Consider the following 12,727-nt stretch of genomic DNA (forward strand, 5'->3'; position numbering starts at 1 on the left):
GACACAACGATCTATCAACACCACCCAGGACTCCAGACACATCGATCTGTCAACACCACCCAGGAATCCAGACACAACGATCTATCAACACCACCCAGGACTCAAGGCACAACGATCTATCAACACCACCCAGGACTCCAGACGCAACGATCTGTCAACACCACCCAGGACTCCAGACACATCGATCTGTCAACACCACCCAGGATCACAACGATCTATCAACACCACCCAGGGATCCAGACACAACGATCGATCAACACCACCCAGAACTCCAGACACAACGATCTATCAACACCACCCAGGACTCCAGACTCCACCGAATTTGTCCGGGAGCCCAGCAATGTCTGGTGGAGGTTCATCGGCCGGCACGACGCGGCTCAGCTCCTCTGTTAAGAAGGCCATCAGGCTTTTCACTGCGTCAGGATCTAACGAAGCCAGGTTATGAACCTCCGTAGGGTCCGCTGAGCGCCACATGCAGAACGCAAAAACAAGTTGCAGGCAACAACAGGTTCATTGCAAACGATAGCTTATAATGTTTGAAAATTCTCGAAAAAATTAGAACTAAGTTAAATGTGAAAAATCGTGATTGTAATAATTATAATAGTTTTTTCATGGTAAACACCAATGACGAAAACTAAGTGAAATATAGCAGCGTTTGTCTAATTGGAAGATAGATTGAATTTCTGAATTGTTTCGAATAGGCTTAGGTAATGAAAATATAATATTGCAAGTCAATTCGATTGAACACTTTCAAAGTCACATTAAATTTAGAACCTAACAACAACTACCAGCTGTTTTGCTCACCAGCTATGTCATAAAGCTGGACCTCTTGACTTATGGGCATGAGTTCATCAACGCCGGTAAGATTTTTTACATCTTCATCAGCATGTCCTGATTTCTGCCAGCTGTCCTTCCCGCCGCACTTTTTGTGGACGATCTCGTGCTTGAAAAAGTTGTACTCCGAGCCGAGGCCTTCCAGGACACTCTCATCGTTGTATTCTTCGTCAGTACCTTCATAGGTGGTGTCGGCCTCTGGAGAAGAATAAGGTCAGTTTGCATTACACAAAATAGCATTAAGATCTTTAGCTGAAATCACAGTTTCACGAGTCATATACATATAACTAAAGAAGTAAACATATGAGAGTAAACTAATTGATCGAAAAAATGATAGAATCAGATTATTTAAGCGAAGCACTGAGCCTTGAATGATTTTTTTGCATTTAAGAACAAAATTCTCACTGTTGCATTAAAAATTAAAAGATTTAATTCCTTAGTTAAGTATATCCACGAAACACAAATACCATCAATTTTACACAAGCAAAAAGGAATAATATGGCCTAAATTCGAAGTTTAAAGCATCCTCAAGACATTATTGCAATGACCGTAAAGAATTCGCGCACGAATTTGAATTTAGGAAGCTAGTAACTATTTGCTTCCTTAAAAATCACTAAAGACTCTGCATATTTTATTTTAACCTGCGCGATTGAATGAACCATCGATTCTAAACATTTGTTGTTATTCTAACCATCAGGTAGCCTGTGATGAATATTAATGCATCCTATCATTGGTTAAAGCAAATCTTTTCCTGTTTTGCACAAATTCATCCCTTACCATTAACAATAATTTTATTTACCAGGTAAGAGTTCGAGCCATTCCGCGCTGGGCGATGTGAAGTTCTTTCGCCACCGAGTGCAGTTGCCTGACCACCGACCTGACATGGGCGAAGGCAGTTCGTCTCAACATTGTATGTTATTCTGCCATTTACCAATAAATGTCATTTCAGGTTAAAGTCAACATCAACCAGTTCCGCGATAAATAAACAGCGGTCGGTCAAACCTCCGCACGAGACGAGGTGCCGCGCCTGCAGTGAAGACCACACGTCACCGCCTTCGTCGCTCTCTAGGAGCCGCCGTGTCAAGTCCAAGACGTGGTGAAAGGGACGAAGTAAGTCCACGTCTTCTGACGAGGGCACGGACTTGTGGCACGACAACTCACCCACCAAAAGTTTCAGGTTGCCTGATCTGCACCAAACATTTACTTCGGTTATCTTGATAGTCTTAAAACACTTTATTTATGCCGTCCTAACTCAAATTATTCCATCTACACTCAACAATAAGTTCGGTTATCTTGATCGTCTCAAAATACTTTTTGACGTCTACATTCAAAAATAATTTCAATTATCATTATCGTCCTAAAATCTTTATTCCGTCTACTATCAACAATAATTTCGGTTATCTTGATCGTCCTACAGCCCGACGCAAAAGGTTAGCCCCACCCCTTTACAACATCATAACACATCGAGTTTTGCCAGTTTTAACGTGCAAATGGTAGCAAACGATTTGTCTTGCGCTCTGCAATCTATAGCAGGTAAAATTTGGTGAAAAAGTTAATTACTGGCGGAAAAATCAAGCGGTCCGTGTTTTTGCACCGACGCAAAAGGTTAGCCCCACTTACTTTAGTTTTGCAGCTGACGTATGTTTTGTTTTGCCTAAAATGTCAAAGTGTGCAAAGTGGGGCTAACCTTTTGCGTCGGTGTAAAAACATGTGTTTTTCATTTTCTCCGTTACTAATTACATTTTCACTACAGTCTTTTGTATTTTTATTACTGAGACCAAGACGATTCGTTTGCCACAATTTGCACAATAAAACTCGCAAAACTAGATGTGTTATGATGTTTTAAAGGGGTGGGGCTAACCTTTTGCGTCGGGCTGTACATAATGTTTCCCATATGTGCTCAATAATTAGTTAATTATCTTGAAGGTCTTTCAACATTCACAATTGTTCGGTTCTCGTTAATTTCTTAATTTATATTTTTTAATTTAATTTTGACTTTTGTAGTATTCTGAGAAGCTATGGGACAATTACTTGTGCATTCGTAGAACAGTGAAAAAAACTCTAGGAATAACACAGGGACCTTCATACGCAATTAATTAAATAATTGGTCGTGGTTTCAAATGAACCCAAACCAACGAAGAAACTAAAGCTCGGAGAAATTCCGTGTAAAGCATTGAATATATTATAATAAAATGAGATGAAAATGAATTATTCAATTTCATGAGTAACCAGTCATTAGATATATAAATTTGTAGTCAAATACATGTAAGCCCAAAGACGGAGGAAATGGCATACAAAATATCAATTATCATAACAAGTGTGCTGGAGGCGAACTGATTCAAAATATCTAGAACCCAAACTGAATCACATAAACTATATCTACGTATATATCAGTACAAATAAAAGGAAAAATAATTCTGCTTGTAATAGAATGAAAATATGACTGACCGAACACTGGCTCTTATGTATGGTTCAATTTTAGTGATGGTGATGGTATTATTCCGGGGCGGTGGAGCGAGTAGGTTCAAGCTCCCCCACTGGTCCACACCATCCAGGTCTGGTGGAGTAGTCGCGTTGGCAACCCCCGCTAGCGTGGGGTACCAGTCCACCACGTGGAAGAGCCTGCGTAAGAATGTTCACATAAAAGAATGTTAGTTTGTTTTAAATTTGTAAGGAATAGCAATAATGTTCAAAAATTGCTATTGCTATTTAAATTTGTATTGTTTTTTAAATTGCTAAAGATTAGCAAGGCTTTTAAAAAATTTGTATTTCAATCTAAGTTTAAATTGTTATTGTTTGTTTGATTTGGTTGGTAAAGAATAGCAATGCTAATGAGTCAAGTGCACTTTATGGGGAGCGTCTGGTGGTAAAATCGAACATTTTGGCTTTTTCTGTTTTCAGTTTCATCTTAAAGCTGACATTCTGACCTATCCAACGGTACCAAAACAATCTCTGTACGTTGATTTATGCATTCACGACAGATCGCGAAAGGGTTAGGTGTCGAGTTCTTTCACATTTAAGATAGGCGAAAATTACCGGCCGGGCACAGAAACATAACTAGTATGAATTTACTTTTAATTTGCGTATTTACTTGATTTGTTATTATTAAGACACGAAAATGAGCAATTAATCACCTGTTATTGATTATGCCACGCTGCTTCAGCAATGGGGAGTGCACAAAAGCTGCTCCCCTAACACCGCCCTCGTACAGCGTGTGCTTGTAGCCCCGCAGCGGCCAGTTGCTCCCGCCGGCCTTCGGTGACCCTCCGTTCTGTCGCACAAAATAACGTAATTTATATATAAATCCATTTAATAGTGTATAGATTAGTAGATTGTAGATAAAGATGAATGTAGATAATAGTGTAGGACTGTAGGTTAGTCGGTATACACGGTTTTAATGAGAAACATAAATGATTATGATGAGATACATAAATTATTATAATGTGACACATAAATGATTATAATGAGACACATAAATGATTATAATGAGACACATAAACGATAATAATGAGACACAAAAATTATTATAATGTGACACATAAGTGATTATAATGAGACACATAAATGATTATAATGAAAAATATAAATTATTATAATTAGACACGTAAATGATTTTAGATATAGAAGGCTCCTATATAGCTGCTTTAAATAGGTTACGAAGTAAATAAAATTACGATTTTCAGGTTCGGTTTATATGGATTTTATAGTTTCAACCTCGATTATTCATTCATTATTTCAACTCAATTCAAGGCGAGTTACTGTAGTTACGTATGCATGTATTTTACATTAATACTCAAACTGAAACTGTATTACGTTTACGTACTGTATTATCATATATCTTCAAGATAAAATTAAAACCGAAAAAAGCTCATACGTACGTCTGTAGTAAAAACAATGATGGTGTTATTGTACAGTTCAGAATCTTTGAGAGCATCAACGACGTACGCAACAGCATCATCGAGTGCGGACACCATGCCTGTCAGAAGCAGGATAGTATTAATAATAATAGCGGTTTCAGCGTTTATTAGGCCGTAGGCCTGTCGCCGATTCTTAACATCGCAGAACATTCACAGCATTTTGCGGTTTCGAACTCACAACTCACTGCTACACTTCTGCTGTGCTTAACCGCCGGGCCTTCTTGCCGATTCTGACCATAAACTGGCGCACAGAGCTGGGATCAAACCCGCGCCTCTCTGCGCCAATCTTGGTACTCTGAACTGTAACCGCTGGGCCACCCTACAGAACTACTACTATTGTGCTTACAACTACTGCATTCATGTTCCAAGAATATCCTTCTATGAGACTGAATTTAAATTCAATGCAATTATCTGTGATTTATGTAATTTCCATTTATCAGTACTTTACAAATAGCAACTGCCAGTTTGCACCCAAAAAATAACTTTAGGCTCACCCCCCCCACTGAGTACCATCACCTGAACAGTACCATCACCTGAAAAACTCCCATTACTCACCCAAGAACTTCTTGCGTCGTTTGTCAGCTACCATTGGATACATGTCACTATAGGTGTCTGGGACTTGAGTGGGACCATGAACAGCTTGCGTAGCGAGCAAGAGGAACATTGGTTTCTGAGGGTCATGGGAGCGGATGAGTGACGCTGCTTCTTCGGCAAATTCAAACTGCGAGAAAAACGTCGAATATACTCGTCAGCACAGTATTGTTCTGTATATATAACACTGCTACATGAAAAAAGCATTAACACAATATTGTTTTATTTTGATAACACCACTGCAAGGAACAAGTATTAACGGCATATTGCTCTGTACACTGATTAAACTTGTGCGAAGAAGAAGAAAACCTCTAACACACGAATCTGAAGGCCGAGGCTTTGAACAGGGAAGACCGTTGATTTGATTAAAAAGTGAATGATTCAAAAGTAGAGCTTAAAAAATAGGGCGTATTCAGTATTATTTAACCATGCATGGTCGCAAGATTGTCTTGCACTTTATCCCAGATATTCGTATTAACACAGGACACAGTTGTACAACGAAATTGTGAAATTTTTTCCTATTCATTGCATAAGTTATATATTCATGAGTATTTCATAATATACGTACGTTAGAGGCCAGAAGCACTAGATATCCACTGTTCTGAGCGATTAGTCCTTATTTTTAAAATGAGTCCCGCAATTGTAAGCGAACTAGAATTCCAAACAAAATCAAACCATCGTTTATTAACGTTGCAATTGCTTTTGTACAATATAATTTAAAATACATCCTAATTATAAAAAGCGACCACCAGCGCAACGACCGCAAGCACTTACTGTTGAGTACACGCTACTGGCACCTCGATGTACAGCGCCATCACTTACTGTTGAGTACACGCTGCTGGCACCTCTATGTACAGCGCAAGCACTTACTGTTGAGTACACGCTACTCGCTCCTCGATGTACAGCGCAAGCACTTACTGTTGAGTACATGCTACTCGCTCCTCGATGTACAGCGCAAGCACTTACTGTTGAGTACACGCTGCTGGCAGCTGGCACCTCGATGTACAGCGCAAGCACTTACTGTTGAGTACACGCTACTGGCACCTCTATGTACAGCGCAAGCACTTACTGTTGAGTACACGCCGGTAGCACCTCTATGTACATCCATCTGTTTCCGTCTGTCGTAGCCTTGAACTTGTTGCTGCTCTGCGAACAATTCGATTTGTTTCAATGATTGCGAATTTTAAAATTAGTTCCTCAACTATAGTAAGCTCAGAGCTATACCAAATTAAAAAATTAATACATGAATAATATTGTAAATCACAATAAATAACAGGCAGAAATACTCACTTCCGTTGAAGTGGTATTGATTATTAGTGTAGCGAGTGTAATAGTTTTGGCCTGAGCCATAGAAGCCATAGAAAGTGTCAAAGCCACGATGGGTTGGAGTGTACGACTCGTTGCAGAAGCCCAAATGCCATCTGCAACTCAGCGTATGGTAACAGGGAAAATATATAAATTAAAAAGATATTAGTTTGAGATAAAATAATGAGTAGGGAGAGAAAAAAAATTTTCACGAATTAAATTCAACCATGGTTTTGACGAAAAGAGTAACAATTAGATACTTGCATTGGGCCCTGCATTGGGTGTTGTCAGGTTTTTGTATCATTAGAAATTCGATTTCCAACACATTTATTCATGTACTGGCGATGCCGCAACCTAGCCCTTGCAACACAAGTTTAATTACAAAGTATCTCATATCAATATTGATGATATTTTCTGTTTAACGATGATCAAACATGAATGGAATAAAATGTGATATAGATAAAAGTTCGACTCACTTGCCCACCATGTGTGTGGAGTACCCAGCTTCTCTCAGCGTCGTCGGCAGCAGCGGCAGAGTTAAGTCCAAGCCTGTAGGCTGCAACGACTCTAGAGCTCCGCCCTACAGTAGAGAGGATATCATCAACATTTATGCTAAACTCATGTTTGAGTAAAGAAACTCAAAGTGTTTATAACTGCTCGTGGTTATAATTGGTATTTACTACTCATGATAAACTAAGCTTATGTTGTGCAGGATGAGCGGTGTCCAATATATGGAGATTCGGTAGCTTATCGAGGTGAACCGACGATAATCATGTGATTATTTGCAGGAATTACTGCGGAAGTCAAAGCATTCATTGGATTTTCCTGTCCGGCCTGTCTTATCATGTACCTGGTATATGTATTCCTATACATTCAAGCATTCGTTGGGTTTTTGCTGTCAGACCTATCTTATCATGTATATACCTGGTACGTATATCACTCTATACCCAAGAAATAGTTTGGCATTTCCAGTCAAATCCGACCCGTTTCATCATATACCTGGTACATATATCCCTCTATACCCACGCAATCGTGAGGTTTTCTGTCAAATCTTATCTGTTCTATCATACTGGGATTCCTATTTCAGCTAACTCTAGAATACGAATACCTGTATACGTACGTAATACGTAATCGCTAGGTTCTTCTGCCAAATCTGACCTGTCTGCCAATGGTGTGAGGATACCTCCCTGTGAGAAGCGCTGCTCTGGTGGGTGTACACACAGGCTGCGTGTACGAACCATCCAGGATGATGCCGGTCTCTGCAAGCCGCTGGATATTGGGCATGTAGACAGCTTCGTTGTGCCACGACACGTCATTGTAACCTGATGACATGAACAAAGAAATCAGAGGCCGTATTATCAAAATTAGATATGAGTTCTTACGGATTTTCGATAAATCGGCTTCTAAAGTACGTGTACTTTGGACGCTATACGTGGACGGACGGATTTCCAAGCTAACCCACCAATCACAGACGAGAAATACGCCGCTACGTGTACCTTAGACGCTACGTAGACGGACGGTTTTTTAAGCTAAACCCACCAATCACAGACAAGATATCGGACGCTACGTGTACTTTAGACAATATATGTTGACTTGAGCGTGTAACGATAGTACAACACCTGAACGACAGTATAGCCCTCGTGTGCAATTTGTTTTTTACGAAATATTGATATTTGCAGAAACATATGAACATTTTATTTCAAATACAGGACATGGCTCATATTCAACTGTACATATTACAGGTGTTCATTTTCTCTCCATTTGATTCAAAACTTTGTGCAAAGATTTACGTTATTTACTTTACTACAAACTATATTTTAAAAATTCAAGTTGGATTTGCTCGTAAAAGCATCGAATTAAAAATCTTATAACAAGCAAAAGAAAATTCTTCCTCACCAAGATCATCGACTAAAATAAATACAATGTGTGGTTGACTGATGTTCCTCTCACTGATGTTCTCATCACTGATGTTTGTCTCACTGATATTCGTCTCACTGATATTCGTCTCACTGGTATTCGTCTCACTGATATTCGTCTCACTGATATTCGTCTCACTGATATTCGTCTCACTGATATTCGTCTCACTGATATTCGTCTCACTGCTGCTGCTCTTTGACTTTAGATCATCATTTTGTAATTTTCCATCGTTAAAGAGGTCAATCACATCCAGCAAAGGTTGGAGCAAATGGACATCTAACTCACTGTAAATCTTTTCTAAATTTTCGTATAACTCCAAGTTGTCGCTCTGATTTATAAAAGGAGTCGAATACGACCGGGCATACGCCATGCGGAACAAAAGTAACGTGCAAATGATAAATTTAACGATAAGCATCACCAGGACAGTCATGATAGGATGCTAATAATAGATTAAGATACCCCGCAGCAACAGTTACATGGCTATTCTGTCGGAAGAATAACAAAAATTTTAATAGGTCGTCATCGAATAATTCTGCGCACGATCATGAGAAAAATGTCACGAAAAATTTCACCGAAGTGCATTTTTATTGGTAACGTTGATGTGATCAATTTAGTGTTTCTCCGTCTTGAAAAAAATTATTGACCATTTCATCATCGTTCATACGTCGGTAAAACTGATTTAAAAGTTATAATAAATTGATATTGTCACAAACAAGTTAAAAAAAACATACGTCACAAACAAAATCCTCAAAAGAATTTTAGAATTTCAAAAAAAATTATCTCTATTTGTTGCACAATAAAGAAAGACAAAGAAAATATTCTACGGTCAATCCTTACAGAAACCTCATTTAACATGATCACAACGCACGTCGCCACAACATATATACTTATAGCAGCACCGTTCTTGGCTCTTGCTTCACACAATTAGTCGCTCCTAAATTCATAAGTCTACGTGCATCACCGAGCAGACCGGCACTGAGCTCAGCAGCATCGACGATGGCTGGGAGAAAATAATAATAACAAGCCTTCATCGGCGCCTAACGATAGCGACTTCGTGTAAAAAAATTCTAACCTAAATCAGAACTGGCATGGGAAAAACCGCTCAGAGCGGAGCGGCCGCATGTTCTACGATGACTGGAATGACTTCGATTCCATGACGCGCAAACTATATCTAAAATTACATAAAATTGGACGGTATGATCAACACAAAATCAACTTTGTTATGCGAAAATCTGTACGTAAAACGTTACTTTCTTGGGTACTGTAAGTCACAGTAAAAGGTATCCGAGAAAACGAATTCGTCAAATTAAATTTTTATTCGTCGACTCCAGTCCTCAATGGACGGTTATGGACCAAGTTCGCTCCAGCAGAAGAAATTTATAAATGTTAATTTCTTTCGTTAGCTTCTTGTTTATTCATGATAAGCTATATCTAAATCAACGTAATCTCAACATATTTTTAAACCTTTCATGTCTGGTACTTAAACAGTGTTACGGTAGATCCGTATATGTACAATGTACATCATTACATGACTATATACAGGCGTTTTCAGTTCGCCAGCAAAAGTCACCAACATGTGTTGGATGTTGGTCTGCAGTGGCACAAATAAAAACACTGCCGTCAGCCACAACTCCAACTTTCGCCAACGTTTTTAGAGCCTGACCGTCATGGCAGGTATTGAATCCCATCCTCAGGAACCATAATCTAATTTCTAAGCCTTACAGTTCATCAGATATTGAGTCTTCATCAACCTCAATTACCATTATAAAAAATCTTACAGTTCGTCAGATATTGTATAGGTATCAGCCTCAAGCGATATCGTCTAAACCTTACCGTTCGTCGACAAAGACAGGGTAGGGTTGCAGCTGGCGCACATTCGTAAATCTTCAGCAAATAATTACAAGAAAACTGTGCATTTAAATTTCAAATTGAAAGTAACGATAAACTGTTGAAGAACAGTAAAATGTGCACTTCCATACACAAGCTTAATCTTCCTTTGCTTGAAGATAAGCAAAATATAATCCCAAACTGGATTAGTATTCTCTTTCAGAACGTTTGAAATTTTTGATCGAACGCATTTGAAGTTAGTTAAGCAAAATTGTGATATTCATATTGGTGAAGTTCGACCAATAGTTTTCGCTAACCTAGCGAGGGTGCGAAACTCACTAGTGTGTCAATGTTTGAGACGTCTTCAGTTTGGGAGATATTCCTTGATCATTGAATTTGGAGACCGGTCGTAAAATTGTACGAGATGATGAGTTGGCAGCTGGATATCATGGTTGAATTAATATATTAATTCAACCATTGCTGAATATAGCCCCAGCGTTCAACTAGGTATGGTGTAGCGCAGACAGATAAGGCGGCATTCGGCCAGTGTTGCCACCTAAACGAAGTGTTGACGGTTACGTGGGCAAAACGAAATTTTGAGTGAGAGACAAAGATATAACAAAAAATGTTTAAATGAACACATTTTTCAATATAAAAGGCCTTAAAGGGACAAAAAGGCCAAGTAAATGTTGATAGGCCAAGGCTTTTCAAAATAGGCCACAATTGAAAAATTTGGCCGGAAAAAGGCCCCATCTGGCAACCCTGAACGGGTTACCTGCCGAAGACCACAACTGCCCTGGATGTAATGGACCATCATGATTCGTGCCTTCCGGAACGTAGCCTTCAACACTTCCAGCCGTCCGTATCTAGGCCGTGGGTCGAACCAGCCCTCGGTCGAACGGCCACTTGTCGAAGGACGATAAATTTTGGAACAGAACCATGCTATCTGAAACCTAACCTCAGATGCGGTTAACGTAAAATTACGTAATTTAACGATGCCCGGAAATCAGATTCGATCCGCGGCCTGGTGGTGCACGGGCAGGTGATGGTCAAGGCCGGAGGAGGACAAAGCCGAGTGGTGCACGGCTGATTGGTGGATATCCGGAGAGATCCAAGGCGTTCGATTCAGGGCTTATTGGTGCACAAAATTGGTGGTGCACGGCTGCTTTCCCCCCTGAACTTCGCCTGTGGCCGGTCGCGGTGTGAATCAGACTGTTGCCACTATTATCAACTGAAATAAAGTTTTTGATGGATGAATAATCAAGAAGCGTTTCCTTTCGATTGATCGTTAACTTCCTGCGTAATCATATTTTTCCTGTCAGCATATTCCGATGACCTCCTAAATAAATATTAAAATGTACATCTGATTTGCCATTTTCAGAGTACACAAAGACGCTGCGCGAGTAATAGAGTTGTTGAGTGTTACGAATTAAGTGCACGTAAAGCAACCCATATACGCTCAATATTATTGAACAATATTTTTCAGTTGCGCATTATTATTGAGCGTCTGGCGGCCTTCTTTATGGGTTGCGCAATATATTGTACAATCACGCTTTCACGTACAACCTTTTGCGCAAACAGTCCCTCGCAGGCTTTTATGAAGTAAACATATAGAGCGAAACTGAATCATGTTGTGTCACAATTATGAGGCCGGAAAGTTATATCATAGGCAACATAACATAACATAACATAGTGATGTCGGCGCTGAAGAGTAGGACTGATGTGGCCTGTCGCCGATTCTTTTACTTTTCGTGATTTGTTCACAGAATATCTAAAATAGTGTCAATTGACCGGATCTTTTCAGAACTGTTTGAGTTTCCTCAGATATTGTATAAATAGAATATAAAAAAGAAGGTTTGCAGATAGAGACAATTAGTGAAAGTGCTGATTTGTTGATAGGATGAGAAAAAAGTTTGTCAGGAAGAAAGTTTCACAATAAGTTCCTAAATAGTAAATGAACAGGAGAGAAATTTTAAGCAGTATCTCGTACGGCTCTCCTTTTTCGAACGATTAGTTTCATCTTGGTATTTAAAATTCCTTAAAGATTAGAGAACAATATAGAGCTCATTGAAGTCCAAAAGTAGTTTCTTTTAACCGCTTCGAACGACCGTTGGGGACGCACTGAGCGAGAATATTGTGCAATGTAGCCCCTACTCGGCACAATATCTTCCGGTTTGTGCAATATATTTTTAATAGTCTTTAAAATCATGCGATATATTAAGCAATCCGTCAATATCTCCCCTATACGCTCAATTATAATGCACGAACCAAAATATTGCGCAATTATATTGAGCATATAGATATTAGGATTGGTTTAGTATTTTTCATAACATTTT

The 12,727-nt window shown here is 39.2% G+C and overlaps 1 protein-coding gene across 1 annotated transcript; it reads right to left on the reverse strand.

Annotated features, from left to right (window-relative positions):
- Nucleotides 1–1,774: 1,774 nt before the first annotated feature.
- On the reverse strand, nt 1,775–8,934 carry LOC108667004 (arylsulfatase B-like). Its single transcript, XM_018153982.2, has 11 exons — nt 8,930–8,934; nt 8,544–8,656; nt 7,806–7,969; nt 7,124–7,227; nt 6,633–6,763; nt 6,412–6,488; nt 5,307–5,472; nt 4,713–4,810; nt 3,969–4,105; nt 3,283–3,456; nt 1,775–2,021 (listed from the first exon to the last, which is right to left on the reverse strand). The coding sequence occupies exons 1-11, from the start codon at nt 8,932–8,934 to the stop codon at nt 1,775–1,777; spliced, it is 1,416 nt and encodes a 471-aa protein (XP_018009471.2).
- Between the last annotated feature and the right edge of the window lie 3,793 nt (nt 8,935–12,727).

This window comes from Hyalella azteca, unplaced genomic scaffold, assembly GCF_000764305.2.
Source record: "Hyalella azteca isolate HAZT.00-mixed unplaced genomic scaffold, Hazt_2.0.2 contig7095, whole genome shotgun sequence".
Taxonomy (NCBI): domain Eukaryota; kingdom Metazoa; phylum Arthropoda; class Malacostraca; order Amphipoda; family Hyalellidae; genus Hyalella; species Hyalella azteca.